Source organism: Camelina sativa, chromosome 11 (assembly GCF_030686135.1).
Source record: "Camelina sativa cultivar CO46 ecotype springtype chromosome 11, ASM3068613v1".
NCBI lineage: Eukaryota > Viridiplantae > Streptophyta > Magnoliopsida > Brassicales > Brassicaceae > Camelina > Camelina sativa.
In genome coordinates this window covers 47990528-48005475 of record NC_141890.1, presented here as the reverse complement: position 1 = coordinate 48005475, position 14948 = coordinate 47990528, and the positions used below count along the sequence as shown (strand labels likewise).

The window sequence follows — 14948 nt, the reverse complement described above, 5'->3', positions numbered from 1 at the left end:
GTTTTCTCTTTTTACTTGAGGCCCACTGAAAGCGTAACCCGACTCACATGACCCGAAACTAAATAATGGGTTGACCCGAAACATGAAATACTCAAAAAAAAAAAATGTTGTAGCTTTTTAGGGTTTTGTGGTCTCCGCTAAGTCAGTCCGCCCACACTCTCTCTCTCTCTCACACATTTGCTATTTTCTCTCTTCTTTACCAAGTTTCCGCCGCTAAGCAAAAAACTACAACAGCCATGGCAAATTCTGACCGTATCCTTCAATTCTCTCTATTCTTTTGTTTTCGCTTTAACAGTTTTTTATGTCGTCAAAAGGCTTCTCTGAAAAAAGTTTTCTTTTTGTTCAAAGGGTTTAATATATAAGTTGATCTCTTGATTTCTAGCTGGATCTGTTGTTACATCTTCCTGTTCTACGATAGAATTTAGATTTTCGTAGTTAGTTTTACGTGTATTGTTATAAAAACTTTAACTTTTAGGGTTTATGGTAGATCTGATGTTCTGTTTCTCAAAATTGTTTCCTTGACTTTAAATATATACAGTTGCTTCAGATATGCTTCACAATTTGTCGCTTGATCCAAAAATCAAGGCTTTGGCTCCTGATTCTGATAATAAGGTATGTTTCTGTGTTCATCTTATGTGTATTTTGTTCATATGTGCTCATTTTTTTGGCCTAGCTCTTTTTTCATTTTGGCCATGTAATTGAGACTGTTAGCCTTTCTGATTCCTGTTTCTCTGAGTTTTTGTCTATTAATTTAAGATCATTCCTCTTAATGTGTTCACTAAGAGGTATTTTTGGATTGGACTTATGAAGGCTTGTGTCCGTTTTTGTTGCAGGTGGCTTACGGCGGAAACGGTAATGACTACTTACTCAGTGAAGAGCTAGTGGAGGCTACCAAGAATGGTAAACCTAGTCTGTTATCTAAAGATGGAGGTTTAACCAAGGACAAGGTTTCAAACCCGAAGAAACTTGGTTACCAAAACTCAGCTTATAACGCAAAGGGTTCGTATGGAAAAGGTGCCTACTCTTATGGGTACTATTCTCCAGCATATCAGTATCCAAGATATGGTTACAGTGGGAGCTATGCTTCAGGGAAGAGCAATCTTCAGTATCAGTACCTAGTATGTCCTTTTTTCCCTTCATTCAGCTGGAGTCATGATAACTTGGTATGTAGTCTGGACTTGTTTATTCATTGATTTATTATCATCTTATTTTGCAGACTCAGCATGGAAGATCAGCTGGTGCAGGTCAATCTTATGGGTACATGGATAACATTTACTCAAATTATGGGATGTGTGGACCTTACTCGAACGGCTATGGATATGGCTCTTACGGTTATGATGCATGGAAGCACATGCCCAATTGGTATGCGGTCAACAACAATTCCTACAAGACAAGAAATGGGTTTCAAGGATATGGCAAAGAAAACATTGAGGGATTGAATGAGCTGAATAGAGGGCCACGAGCGAAGGGTTTTAACAGCCTAGAGGGTTCAAAGGTGATGACTGTTTCTTCTAAGGAGCACATTGTTACTGAAACTGAGAAACCCAGCGAAGATGGATCTCTTTTAGAGCCCAAGGACTACAATAACAAAGATTTCCCTGAGACATATTCAAAAGCGAAGTTTTTTGTCATCAAATCGTATAGTGAAGATGATATCCATAAAAGTATCAAATACAATGTTTGGTCCAGCACTCCCAATGGTAACAAGAAGCTGGATGCTTCATATAACGAGGCAAAACAGAAGTCGGATGGCTGCCCTGTGTTTCTACTCTTCTCTGTGAGTGGATGTCAAACTTTCAGTATTTCATCAACCCCTGGATTGTATTCCAATTTTTTTGCTGTAGAGTTCTGATGTTTTCATCTGTTTCACAGGTAAACACGAGTGGACAATTTGTTGGTTTAGCCGAGATGGTAGGCCCAGTCGATTTCAATAAGACTGTGGAGTACTGGCAACAGGACAAATGGATTGGTTGCTTCCCTGTTAAGTGGCATTTCGTTAAAGATATCCCTAACAGCTCCTTGAGGCATATTACTCTGGAGAACAATGAGAACAAGCCGGTTACAAATAGCAGAGACACACAGGAAGTATGTCTGATTACTGTGTTATCTTTCATTTTTTGTATTCGAACAGGTGATCTATTGTTTATTTGAACCCACAATGACCTTTTTGTTTGCAGGTAAAGCTAGAGCAAGGAATTAAAGTCATCAAGATTTTTAAGGACCATGCAAGCAAGACATGTATCCTCGACGATTTTGTGTTTTACGAGAGTCGCCAAAAGATCATTCAAGAGAGGAAAAGCAAACATGTGCAGATCAAAAAACAGGTAACAATCCTCTCTGGTACCAACGTCTTGGTGAAATTGGTTCAGAAATAAGAGAATATCTAACAGATTTTGGTATTTGTGCAGGCCTTGGTGGCCAATGCAGAGAAGGGGAACAATGTAACAAAATATAATCTTGTGAAACCCCAAGAGTCTACGACAGCCTCAGATGAAGTAGCAGCACTAGGAGTTGCGACTGAAGTGGTGAAAGAGAACGAGTTAGCTGTCGAAAAGAATGCTGTTGCTACTGCCTGCTGAACCAACCTTTGGTTTTAAAGGGGAACTGGGTGGGCTGTTTTAGGCTATTTAGGGAGTTTCCCTAGTTTTGTTTCCATTCCAGAGTTTGAAGACTTTTTGTTTTGTTTTGTTGGAACCAAGTTGGCTTAGTAGATGAAGTTTTGGTATGAGCATTCACCATCTTTCAATTACTCTCTATCGTTTTAGTGATGGTCCAATATATGGGGATATGTGCAAAGATTGATGTTGAATCTTCTTATTCAATCTATATTTCTTTCAGCCAGGACCAGTAAAAGATACTTTTTGCATATGCGTCATATTTGAATGCAGGAATCGAACGGTCAATGACTAGTTTATTCAATACCAAACTCGTATATATCAAACTTTGACACACACATAAAATCCTGTAATTCAGACGCTTCTCGCTAGAAGAAAAGATGGACATTAGCAAGGTCTCACATCAAAAATTTCGAAGAGTCATTATTAGTAGTCCACTGCAGGCTCACTAACTTCACTTTTAGCAAATAGCAAAACAAAAAAGTATTAAACATTTCCAGCAACGAAAACACAAGCATTTCAGAAGGAATATGTCGTATCAACAACACTTTTGCTGTTGCATATGTTAAAATCGAGTTGAGTAGTACGATGAATGCCAAGTAGTGAAGACTGAAGAGTTCCATACATCAGAGGTTCAGAATTTGTTGTTCTCCATTCTCTCACCACATAATATCATCAGAAACTGTTGTTCTCCATTCTATCATTTTATCAAAGCTCTACTGCAGCTTTAATGTTGGCAAAAGCAGCAGGACATACCTAAAACTGGTGGTTTCAACAGTTTTCTACCGAAGAGGACCATATCACCCCCGATTAATTAAATCATGCAAATCAAATTACATCCCCAATGGAGTATAACAATTATACAACCTTATTTACATGTAATCAATCACATCACTGCATAAGTAAGTAAATAACAAAAGATCAAAAGCACAAAGATAGAGTCCATTAGGCTTGAGTCATCTTCATCATCATCTCCTACGAGAGCTGCGCAATGATCTCGGAGATGGCAAACACTCAAAGAGATCAAGGAGCATATTCTCAATGTCTTCACAAGTGTATCGGATATGTTTTTCGCCAATACGAGTTGCATTTCTTCCAAGAAATCCCCTGTAAGACTGAACAACCTTGACAGAGGTCGAGATATGAAGATCATCGCGGAGCTCTGGATCAGGGACTGACCAACGGGTTTGATTCTTGTAAACATCATCAAAGGCAAGACTGAAAAGTCTGCATCTTTCTCTCAGTGTTCTTCTTTCAGAGTTGTTGTTGTCTGTGAGCAAAGCGAGTACAGAGCTCCATGTGGATCTCTCGTAGTTTGTGACATCGCGTTGATACCTTGCGATGTGCTTCCTGATCCATTCGTCTCCAAACAAGTGTCGCAGCTCTGATCCTTTTACCTTCTGGACCATGTAACGGAAGTTGTTCATCAGAAAAATGGATTTGAGTGATTCGTCTGCGTAAAGCTGAGCTTTTTGCTCGAGGTTGGATTCCAGAGTTGTGACGATGGACCGGAGGTGTCTGGCCATTGGAGAGAATGTCGAAGGGAGGACGTCTTGTCCTGTTTTCTCGGGGATTGAGTCGTCAACATTTATGTTCTGAAGAAGTGAGTTCAAGGTATCAGTGAACTCCGGGAGAAGCTTCAGGTAGTTCATTACATACCTGGTCAGGTGATGAATACCTCCTCCAGGAAAGGGGCGTGCGGATTCATTTGAGGCTATTGCATCTTTGAACTTTAAAAAGGTTGCGGTTGTATGATCAGCTAGCTTTTTTGATAGCTCGTGGAATGCCATTCTTAGAAACGAGCCTGTTTCATCCGGGAAGAGGTTATCAACATCCAAGAGAATCTCTGCTGAAACCTCATACATACTAAGGAAGCGCTCAAGCATTTCTGGCTGGCAAGATCTCAGCGCTACAGCTTCACCAAAGTTAAGGAGAGAAAGAACGGTATCTTTTGAGATTTCTATAAAGCACGCGGAAGACATTGACTCAAAGTCTCCCAAGATCTGTTCACAGAGCTGTTTCTCACTGGGGAGATAGACCTGAAAAATGATCTTAACAACCCTTGTCCATTTTCTCATTGCACCATTCAAATCCTCCCATCCCATTTTAAGAACATCGACACAGCTGAATCTTTCCATTTCGAGAGTGACCATATACTCATCCATAGCTTCTCTTTGAATGCTGATCAAAGATTCACAGAAAGCTTGATGATACTCACAAGCAAACATGGCGTTTGCAATAGCTTTGATGTGAGGAAGGACGCTGGGATCAACCAAATCAGAATTATAGAATTCCGATATCTGTTCATCATCCTCGTGGGAAGAAGCTTCGACAACAACTTCATCATCTAGGGAGACAAAGGACTCGTCGTACACAACATCCTTTCCACGGGAACTAACAGCCAAGTATTCAGGCTGTACATGCTGTTTGTGCTGATGCAGAACATCACAGAGCTCTTTCTCAAGCCTCAACATCGCGATGTCAAGAGCAACCGTAGCTTGGTTGTAAACATCTCTCTCCTTCGGGTTAGTTTTGATGGGCAAAGCTTTAAAACCCATAACAACTGTTTGAACATCATACAGGGCTTGAAAGAACTGATCAGCTTCAGACGGTCCAGCTTCCAATATTGTAGAGTGGGTTGTCTCCCAACTGAGGATTGTCTTCACAGCTTCTTTGAGTCTCTCCTCGATCTCAGAGAATCCTGTATCTTCAACCTTGGTATCAGCAATCCCAAATGTTGACAGATGCGACTCTAGGTCACTTAGGAGCTTTCTCAAGTTAGCATCGAGGTTGTTATCAGACGCCCTCAGTGCCTTTACAACATGGTGACATGCCTCGAAGACATGATTTTTCACTCCGGAAACAGGAACAAACTCAGCCATACCCAAGCCAAAGACTAGAGCCTAAACTAAGGTGAAAAGCAGAAATGAGGGAGGCAGTAAAGATCTATACTAATGGAAACTGTTGGATCAATCCACAAAGAACGTATAACTTGAGAATGTATTGTTCTAATAAAACTAAGGGCTGTTTTAGTATAAGAATAATGACTAGATAAGCTTAATCCCAATAACTAGACTTGAAAAAGGAATCCCAATAACTAAACTCTTTTTTAAGTCATCTGGGAATGAAGTAAACAGAGAGGAAGAGGAATCCCCACATGAACATGGTAAAAACCATAACTACTTAAGCTTAATCCAATTGACATACTTTGTGGTAAAAGATGAGTGAAGAAGCCTTCTTCAAATCCAACATTTCTTCCTCCTCACAAGACCATACTATACTATAAGAGACCCACACAACAACACCCCAATGAAAAAGTCAAGTCAACGGCTTTTCGATAACAACCTCTCTTGCTTGCTTCTGCAAACAAAACAAAAAAGGACAAATTTTTAGAAACTTTTGATTTCACAGAAACATTTTATAGCATACACTTGGTTGGTTGATCGAACAGAGAGTAACGTACCGTGAAACCAGCTCGATCCAAGCTTCTCGGGAAGAAGCAAAAGAAAAAACAAAAAAAAACTTGTGATTTCGATTTCTATATCAGCAAAGAAGAGGTTTGTTTGAAGAAAAAGCAAGAGAATGTAGGCGAGATTCTTGGAGAAGAAGAAGATCGAAGAAGAAGGAAAAGAGAAAAAATATATGGTGCAAGCAAACTCTATATATATAAAAACAAAAACAGAGTTGTAAATTGGAATTTGTACTTCGAACGAAGACGAACCTGTAATTTCGTTAGATAGCGAAACGTCGAAGAAAAAAAAATGATAAAATTTGAAGGCCGCCCCGGGGTCTAAACTGAGGTGGTCCATTGACTTCCACATATTGAGGGACGAACATTTTTAACTGATAGTTGGGGGTAGAAATGTAATTAATAAAACTTTGAAATCACCCTACTACTTCATATTGGTTCCTAATATCACCCATAACTACTACAATTGCTAATTGAAACTTAGTTTGTTTCGACTTGATTTTACGAAATTGAACATTTTCACTCATTCTAGTGGCTTTGATTATGATAATCATCAGAGTTAAATAGAATTTTCATTACCCAGAATATTTTTAATTGTTTTGATTGGGTTTATTACAGTCATTGAAACAATTAGGGATAACTTGTATAAGTTTTAGGAAACTAGGGGGTACAATAAGAAATTGCTATAATAAGGGTTGATTAGTAATACAGTCAATACTAGAGGTTTGACTAGCTCGTGAGAATGGCGGGTACATGTATTGATCTGAACCGTCTGATTTAATAATGGACGGCTCAAAATGAGTAGTTGACAACAGCTCATAGGTGACAACATTTTGGTTTAATTTTTCTCTTCATACTGTATAAATTAAATTAGAATGTTTGGCTCACGCATGCAATACCAATATATTAAAAACATATTAATATTTAATATGGACTTGGGTTGATTTAGAAACTATGAATAATAGTATTTGTTGAAAATAACATATGTAAATGGTAATTGTTTTTTTTTTTTTTTTGTTAAAAGATTTTTCATAAATATATAAAAAAATAAGTTTACATAATATAACTAATACAAGCAAAGAAAAAAGAACGAGGACTAGCAACAGCTAGAACGATGAACGATTGAAAACAAACAAGGACCGAAGAAAGGAAAGAAAAAGCAGAGCCGAAAGCTTGTCAAGAAACTTAATACAACCAACATTGAAGAAGAGAGATCACTCGCTTCAAACCCAATTGCAACATAGAACTACATTTGTTATTCATGGTGGAGATGATGCTTGTTGCTACTAAAACTGGAGAGACCGAAAGACCTTCATGGAATCGCCGATTTCTCTCTCTCCACAGTTCATAGATTGTACCCTGCCAACCTTGAAGGAGAGCAAGTTTTGTATGCTTTGATGCTGAAACTATTGGCATCCAAAGGAGGATCTGGTCCCAAAGAAGAGGAGGAGATGATATCTTAAGTCTTTGTGTTATCAAACTCCACACTTCAGCGGAAAAGACACATTTGAAAAAAAGGTGATTTCGAGATTCAGGTGCCAAACCACAAAGAAGACAATCTAACTCAATATCTACTCCCCAAGTAGACAAACGATCAAGAGTTGGGTTGCGATTCAGTATAAATAGCCATGAGTTTATAGCATGCTTTGGAATGACAGCTTTGTGCCACACAAGAGGGGCCCAAGATTTTACTTGATTCGAAAACCTAACAACATTCCACACAACTTTAGAAGAGAAAGATTGTTTTATACCGTTTATTGCCCATACTGGAATATCACTTGCTGATGACATAGTAATGGTAGAGATAAAAGCGTGGAGAAGAACTTGTCTCTCTGATCTGGCACTAGGAAGAGATCATCCATTCTCATTTCTCAATTCAGCGACAGTTGAAAACAAAGGGATCCCTAAGTGACTAGGCCCATCTGAACCAAAAAAATGGTAGAGAGATCCAAAAGGAGTCCATGGATCCCACCAAAAGAAAGTAGAATCACCATTTCCAATATAGATGCTGAGAAATTTAAGAGCTTTGGAACGAAGCTTAAGTATTTTTCTGAAGTTCCAAGAGTAAGAAGCATTATTTTTATTGAGTGCCCATAAAAAGATGTAGAAAGATATCTACTTTTTATCCAGGCCACCCAAAAAGAACCAGCTCTAAAAAACAGCATCCAAAGAAGTTTCAAAATACATGTTTCGTTCCAACTACAAATGTGCCTCATAAATGATAATTGTTGGAAACACTTTTTCTAGTTACTTAGTTATTTATTCATTGTAACGTGTGATATGTGGTTTATCAATTTAACATGGGAACTTTTAAAACTCCATCAGACGTGGAAACAGCTACTAATACACTTTGGGACAGTGATGTTTTGTGATTAGGATGCATCACGTATAGTACGTACGTTTAACTACAAAACCTCATTTACTCCATATCAAAAGATTTCGATGTCGATGACATGTATGTTACATCGAGCTTTTACAGTCACGCTTACAAATTGAAAATCTCAAATTTAAGTATTTTAACAAATGTTACGACTACCGTACCTAAGTTAAACTATGCGTATATAATACTGTATTTTATAATCTTACGTGGTAGACGATCTCCAAGATATATACCATTGCCACAAAATCAGCACATCAGGGTCAAAAAAAAAATTTATTAAGGTCAATTATGTTATCTAAAAATTTTATAAGGATCAATTATGCTATTTTATAGAGGTCAGTTTGATTTTTTTTCTAAAATTTCAACTAATTTTAAAAATTCACCAGGGTCAACTGACCCACACAGTTACACCCTACCTCCGCCACTGCAAGAGGACACTCTGATGAGGTGATACGTACGATACAAATCATATTTGATATATTCGTTTGCTAAAAAAAAAATCCTCTAAGTTGGTCAAGTATTTTTGTTGGTGGTGGTAAAGTATTTTCACATTGGTTTAATGGTTAAAATTCAATCGGATTAGCAGTTACCACTAGGTTGAATATGTTAACATTTTGATAAAATTTGTACTAGATTTTTAAATCTAAATCTTATTTTCAATTTTTTTAAATGATTTGTTAATCCTGGCTTTTCTAGACTTAAATGTGTAACGATAATCTTCAATTTTTATATCTGTAATTTCGTATTCATAACTTTTCGTAACAGATATTGTTCTTAAACGATGGTAGTCTCTTCTAACTACTTTCGTGATGTTAGCAACAGCGAATCAATGTAATCAACTAAGAAGACCCTAATAATCAAGAAGTAGTAAGCAAACCATAAACTAATTCAATTCAAACTTTTTCCAGAGTTCTTGTTTCAGTCTGCATCTCCGGAACAGAAACAGGGCTAGACTGATGAGCTTCTTTCGAGTGAGTCTGACATCCATGAGATGCATTCGAGCATTCATCACAAGGTTCCTGAATATGCATCACAAACTTGTTCAGTTTTGCATTTGGCGTCTAGAGACTACATAAGCTCACACTGTTATGTTTTCAATTCCTCTAAACAAGTGTATTCACACAAAATTCACAGTGAGCTCTCAGACACACAGTAGCATATCACTAATATCTTCAACATCACCAAAACAAGTCATTTTTTTCTTATAAGTTATATAAAGAAACTATTTGGAATGATCTTTATAGTCAAACCTTGGAAGTTTATTTCCCTGAACGCGAGCATTTACATGTCAGTTTCTTCTTTCTACACGCAGCACCACATGTGTAACAGAACTCGTGTTTGCAATTTCTGCCAAGAACAAAATACAGTTAATTAAAGTCCAATTTGAATAGATAATATAAAGTCAGGCTCAATAACAAATGTCAAATACCGGCAAGTCATCTGTTTGCATCCGCCACCATGTTGAACGATGCTCTGACACTAGGAACACTTTTTCCATCCTTGTATCTTCACAAAAGACTCCAAAAGCGCCGCGTCAGATTTCAGGTAAGACTCCGACATCTTGAACTCATCGCATGTCTTCTTGTAGTGCCATGGAACATGGCATTTTTTACAGAAAGACAAGCCGCACTCCATGCACTTCCGTGCTTCTGACTGCTGAGGATTATTATTGCGTACGAGGTCAAGGTCCGACATCAGAAAGGAACAAGAAGGGTTGGGACAATAGACTCTATCTTTAATCGGGATTGCCTTCTCCTTCTTGCGTTGGATCATAAGCGTAATAGCATTAGCATCAGCAAAACCTCTACAATCCTCTGGCACAAGATCATTCTCGCAATCCGGGTAAGGACAGATTGCTGTGTTCCCTCGTAGAAGTTGTTCTGATGAGAAGGGCTTCCTCATGCACGTAACGAAGATGCGGTGGAAGCAGCCGCGCACCTCAAACTTATCATTAGGTGAAACGTAAGCGTAGCAAACTGGACAACTCTCATACTCGGTGTCGCCTTCACACCATCTAGTTTGTGAAGCTATAGCATATTTTGCTAGCATAATGACAGAATTGATGTCGTCTCTGCTTACAGCAGCAAGTGCCTGACAAGACGTGAATCTTGTCTGAAGACGAAACACTTGCTCCAAAAGTTTTGCTACAATGGACTCTTTCGGTGTAGCTTTACGAGTAACCTGGTAAAAAAAAAACATGAGAGGCGTGAATAACAAACACATGTACAGGAGGATATAGGATTCAGGGTAAAAGAAGAATAGAGAAACTTACGTAGGCCAAGATATTGGAGTCGTGACAGAAGAATTGGATATTTTTCACACCAAGTTCAAAGGCCGATTCAAAACCGTGAATGATGGCAGCCAGTTCCGCAGCTTCTGGGTGTGCTAGCTTTTGCTTTCTCAGAGCTTTATTAATCTCCAGTTTCGTGTTATCGTGCGAGTCACAGAGGGACCAACCTAAACCAACGACCAGCACCGTATCATCCTTAATAAGCTCTTCACTCACCAAACCCTTGGAGTTTAACCGATAGGTATGAGTTGTGGTTGTGGATTCTTTATCAAGATCAAGTTTGGTCTCATCCTGAGCTAACAAAGGGTCTTTATTTTCTTGATCCACACGTTTAAGATCATCCGCATTCTTTATCGCTAATTCCAAGTCATTAACCATCGCGATGACAGTATCTCTGTAGGAAAACAAAACCAAAGTGGTTGGATTTACAAATTGTATATTCAACCCACTAAGAGAAACCTAAACCTAGAATTAAAACTCGAAGATTTGACGCTCACATACCTCCAAAACCCACTTAAAGCCAAAGCTTGAATCAAAGCTCAGACACGTTGATCGAATCAAGCAAGAATCTCGCAGTAAAGCTAGCAAAGCAGAGAGATCTTGGATGAAACTGTTTTGCTCTCGTAGGGTTGCCTGTATTAGGGGAGGCTTTGTAACACATTCGCTTTCTCTAAACTATTTAAGAAAAGCCCATTAACAATAAAACACTAAAAAGGAAAAATGCGGCCCATTAACAAAAAAAGGGAAACATATACTGGAAAAAGAAGCGGTAGAAGTTTTTTGCCAAAAAAAAAAAGAGAAAGCCGCGGGGTTGGAATTGAATAGCTCCCGCTCAAAACACTCTCTCCCCTTTTACTAAAACCCTTCCACCTCTCTTTTGAGTCCCTCACTCACTCACCACACGAAAAAAACTCACGCCTTTTCGTTTACCCACCAGTTTTGATTTTAAGTCGAAATTAATCTTAACGTTTCAGTCGAGAGAGAGAGAAAAAAAAATGCAGACAGCTTCAGTGACCCCAGATGCTATTTCATCCGTTTTGTCGAACCCTTCCTTTGATTCTTCCTCTGATCGCCCTGAGATCGTTGTTCAAGTTGTGGATCTTAAACCTATCGGCAATAGATATACGTAAGTTTCATTTATGTGGGTTAGATTTAATTTCCCTTTTTATTTCGCTTGTTCCGGCTCTAGAGTCTTAGATCAGTGTTTATAGCTCTAAAATTGAGTTAAGAGATCTGTGTTTTTGTAAAGATTCGTTTTTTATTTACTGTAATCACTAATTTTGGGGTTTTAGTTACGGATCTGATATAGTATTAGGGTTTTGGTCGAATTGGGTCTGATTGTGTTCGTTTTGATTCTGGGTTTGAGACAGATTTGGTGCAAATGACGGAAAGACGAAAGTGAAAGCAATGTTTACAGCTTCACTGACACCTGAGATTATATCTGGCAAGATTCAAAATCTGTGTCTCATTCGTCTCATCGATTTCACTGTTAACGACATTTCAAGCAAATCAACTAAGTAATAAGACTTCTTCTTCTTTACCTTGATTAGAGCATCACTTTGTTGTTTTGAAATCAATAGTTACTAATATACATATGTGTGTTTCTCTATTGTCTCTGTGTCAGATATTTCCTTGTGACAAAATGTGAGGCTGTTGGTTCTGTGCTTGATTCTGAGATTAACTTGGAGAGTAAGAGCCAAGAAGAGGAGGAAGCTACTACTGAGCCCAAGAGGCAGAAACTAGAGCATTCTCCTGTGAGTGATGTTAAAATGGATGTTTCTACTGGTATCACTTTGAAACCGAAGCAGGAGTTTGTATCCAAATCAGCTTCTCAGATCATGACTGAACAAAGGGGAAAGTAAGCAACTTCTCTTTCTTTTTTGTTTTTTTTTGTTTTAATCTTGTATGTATGAGTGTTTGCTTAAACTTGTTCGGGTTTTTGCAGTGCTGCACCAGCTGCAAGAATGTCTATGACTAGAAGGGTTCATCCACTTGTGTCCTTGAATCCCTATCAAGGAAACTGGACCATCAAAGTCAGAGTTACAAACAAGGGAGTCATGAGAAACTACAAAAACGCTAGAGGAGAAGGATGTGTCTTCAACGTTGAACTTACAGATGAAGAAGTAAGAACAGCTCCGCCCACCCAATTTACTATTACATTTCAAACTTGGTATACATCTTTCATGCCGTTTACTCATTTTTTACTGTTGATATATAGGGAACACAAATTCAAGCAACAATGTTTAATGATGCTGCAAGGAAGTTCTATGACAGATTCCAATTAGGAAAGGTCTATTATATATCAAGGGGAACACTTAAACTTGCTAACAAGCAGTTCAAGACTGTTCAGAATGATTATGAGATGACACTCAATGATAATTCAGAGGTTGAGGAAGCTAGTAGCGAAGAAATGTTCATCCCTGAGACAAAATTCAACTTTATTCCCATTGAAGAGTTGGGGATGTATGTCAATCAGAAGGAGCTTATTGGTAAGAGCTGTTTTTTTTATTGAACATTCTTCTTTCTTTCTGGTGTAAATTATACATTGGTTCTGATAATAATACTTGCATGTTTTGCTATTTCTAGATCTTATCGGAGTTGTTCAAAGTGTATCTCCTACCATGAGTATTAGAAGGAGAACTGACAATGAGATGATTCCTAAGAGGGATATAACTTTGGCTGATGAGTCAAAGAAAACTGTCGTGGTGTCCCTGTGGAACGACCTTGCAACTGGCATAGGTCAAGAACTACTAGACATGGCTGATAAGTCACCTGTGATTGCAATCAAGTCTCTCAAAGTTGGAGATTTTCAAGGTAATGTTGGATTTGATCATTGAACAGTATGTTGAATTCACACTCTGTTTGAACCTATTGCTGATAGAATCCAATCTCCCCAGGTGTTTCGTTGTCCACCATCAGCAGAAGCAATGTGGTTATAAACCCAGAATCACCCGAAGCTAAAAAGTTGAAATCTTGGTATGCCTTTTGGATTGAGTCAGCTCATTAAATAATAAAAAGGTGAAACTAGTCTGCCTTTATTTAATTATCGGTCTCTTTGACATCTGCAGGTTCGATTCTGAAGGCAAAGAAGTATCCATGTCTTCCATTGGATCAGGGATGAGCCCATTATCCAAGAATGGATCTCGGTCTATGTATACTGACCGAGTCCTTCTTTCTCACATCACAAGCAACCCATCTTTAGGCGAAGAAAAGGTACTGAACACTGAAATTTAAGTTTGGACCAAAGGTGCTTAATTATAGAGTTATCAACTTATTATTAAACTTGAATTTCTGTTGCAGCCTGTATTTCTCAGCACAAGGGCGTACATAAGCTTCATCAAACCAGACCAGACAATGTGGTACCAAGCTTGTAAGACTTGTAACAAGAAAGTGACGGAAGCACTTGACTCTGGTTACTGGTGTGAAGGATGCCAGAAAAAATATGAAGAATGCAGCTTAAGGTAAGATACTCAGATTCATAGATGAAAACTTGGGTAGAAATTTAAACTTCACCTCTGAGGCATCTTAAAATGTGTCAACTTTGGTTGTTGGTAGGTACATAATGGCTGTGAAAGTCACCGACTCATCTGGAGAAACTTGGATTTCCTCATTCAACGATGAAGCAGAGAAGATTCTTGGATGTTCAGCTGATGAGCTCAACAAACTAAGATCAGAGGTAAGGAAACAAAACCATATAAAAGTTAGAGCTATATAAGCAAGCATTCCGCATGTCATCATGTTTGATTCAAATCTGATTTGTTTTCAGGAAGGTGAAGTGAATGAATATCAGACAAAACTCAAAGAAGCAACCTGGTCATGTCATGCCTTCCGAGTTAGTGTCACGCAGAATGAGTATAACGGAGAGAAGAGGCAGAGGGTAACTGTGAAAGGAGTAGCTCCTGTTGATTTTGCTGCTGAAACAAGATTGTTGCTCCAAGACATCTCCAACAAAACCAACAACAAAGCATCTCAGTTGTTGTTTTAAGTTTTCACATCTTTTTACATAAACGGTCTTAAAACTTTGCTTGTAACATAAAATTATTCTTAAGCCTTTTTCAAAAAAAAAAAAAAAACATAAAATTATTCTGCAGTTACTCTTCTACATATTGTTAACCTAAAGTTAAAACACCTTTCAAATCAGAAAATTTATTGACCAATTAGATGGGCTTTTGTTGAGACCAAAGTTATATAAAC

The 14948-nt window shown here is 38.2% G+C and overlaps 4 protein-coding genes across 4 annotated transcripts; 2 read left to right on the top strand and 2 right to left on the bottom strand.

Annotated features, from left to right (window-relative positions):
- The first annotated feature begins 114 nt into the window (after positions 1–114).
- On the top strand, positions 115–2841 carry LOC104726691 (YTH domain-containing protein ECT3). Its single transcript, XM_010445616.3, has 7 exons — positions 115–252; positions 539–612; positions 834–1118; positions 1217–1777; positions 1873–2085; positions 2178–2324; positions 2409–2841. Exons 1-7 carry the CDS (start codon positions 237–239, stop codon positions 2577–2579), a joined length of 1467 nt encoding a protein of 488 aa, XP_010443918.1. The 5' UTR covers positions 115–236; the 3' UTR covers positions 2580–2841.
- Positions 2842–3393: 552 nt separating this feature from the next.
- Positions 3394–6432, bottom strand: LOC104726690 (exocyst complex component EXO70E2). The gene is made up of 2 exons (XM_010445615.2): positions 6079–6432; positions 3394–5975 (listed from the first exon to the last, which is right to left on the bottom strand). Exon 2 carries the CDS (start codon positions 5495–5497, stop codon positions 3584–3586), a length of 1914 nt encoding a protein of 637 aa, XP_010443917.2. The 5' UTR covers positions 5498–5975; positions 6079–6432; the 3' UTR covers positions 3394–3583.
- A 2755-nt stretch (positions 6433–9187) lies between these two features.
- On the bottom strand, positions 9188–11404 carry LOC104726689 (E3 ubiquitin-protein ligase RSL1-like). Its single transcript, XM_019232379.2, has 5 exons — positions 11256–11404; positions 10737–11148; positions 9894–10645; positions 9715–9811; positions 9188–9483 (listed from the first exon to the last, which is right to left on the bottom strand). The coding sequence occupies exons 2-3, from the start codon at positions 11130–11132 to the stop codon at positions 9944–9946; spliced, it is 1098 nt and encodes a 365-aa protein (XP_019087924.1). The 5' UTR covers positions 11133–11148; positions 11256–11404; the 3' UTR covers positions 9188–9483; positions 9715–9811; positions 9894–9943.
- A 132-nt stretch (positions 11405–11536) lies between these two features.
- Positions 11537–14844, top strand: LOC104726688 (replication protein A 70 kDa DNA-binding subunit D). Its single transcript, XM_010445614.3, has 11 exons — positions 11537–11880; positions 12125–12271; positions 12379–12612; positions 12700–12877; positions 12973–13243; positions 13341–13568; positions 13652–13730; positions 13823–13967; positions 14055–14215; positions 14310–14430; positions 14521–14844. The coding sequence occupies exons 1-11, from the start codon at positions 11750–11752 to the stop codon at positions 14737–14739; spliced, it is 1914 nt and encodes a 637-aa protein (XP_010443916.2). The 5' UTR covers positions 11537–11749; the 3' UTR covers positions 14740–14844.
- The last annotated feature ends 104 nt before the right edge of the window (positions 14845–14948 follow it).

Bases quoted from the DNA above. Each gene is read 5' to 3' on its own strand.
- LOC104726689 (XM_019232379.2), bottom strand. From the start codon at position 11,132: ATGGTTAATGACTTGGAATTAGCGATAAAGAATGCGGATGATCTTAAA. The intron at 10,646-10,736 runs GTAAGTTTCTCT...TTTTTTTACCAG, and splicing joins ACTCCAATATCTTGGCCTAC to GTTACTCGTAAAGCTACACC.
- LOC104726690 (XM_010445615.2), bottom strand. From the start codon at position 5,497: ATGGCTGAGTTTGTTCCTGTTTCCGGAGTGAAAAATCATGTCTTCGAG.
- LOC104726688 (XM_010445614.3), top strand. From the start codon at position 11,750: ATGCAGACAGCTTCAGTGACCCCAGATGCTATTTCATCCGTTTTGTCG. The intron at 12,613-12,699 runs GTAAGCAACTTC...GGGTTTTTGCAG, and splicing joins ATGACTGAACAAAGGGGAAA to TGCTGCACCAGCTGCAAGAA. The intron at 13,968-14,054 runs GTACTGAACACT...TTTCTGTTGCAG, and splicing joins CATCTTTAGGCGAAGAAAAG to CCTGTATTTCTCAGCACAAG.
- LOC104726691 (XM_010445616.3), top strand. The intron at 2,086-2,177 runs GTATGTCTGATT...TTTTGTTTGCAG, and splicing joins ATAGCAGAGACACACAGGAA to GTAAAGCTAGAGCAAGGAAT. The intron at 2,325-2,408 runs GTAACAATCCTC...GTATTTGTGCAG, and splicing joins ATGTGCAGATCAAAAAACAG to GCCTTGGTGGCCAATGCAGA.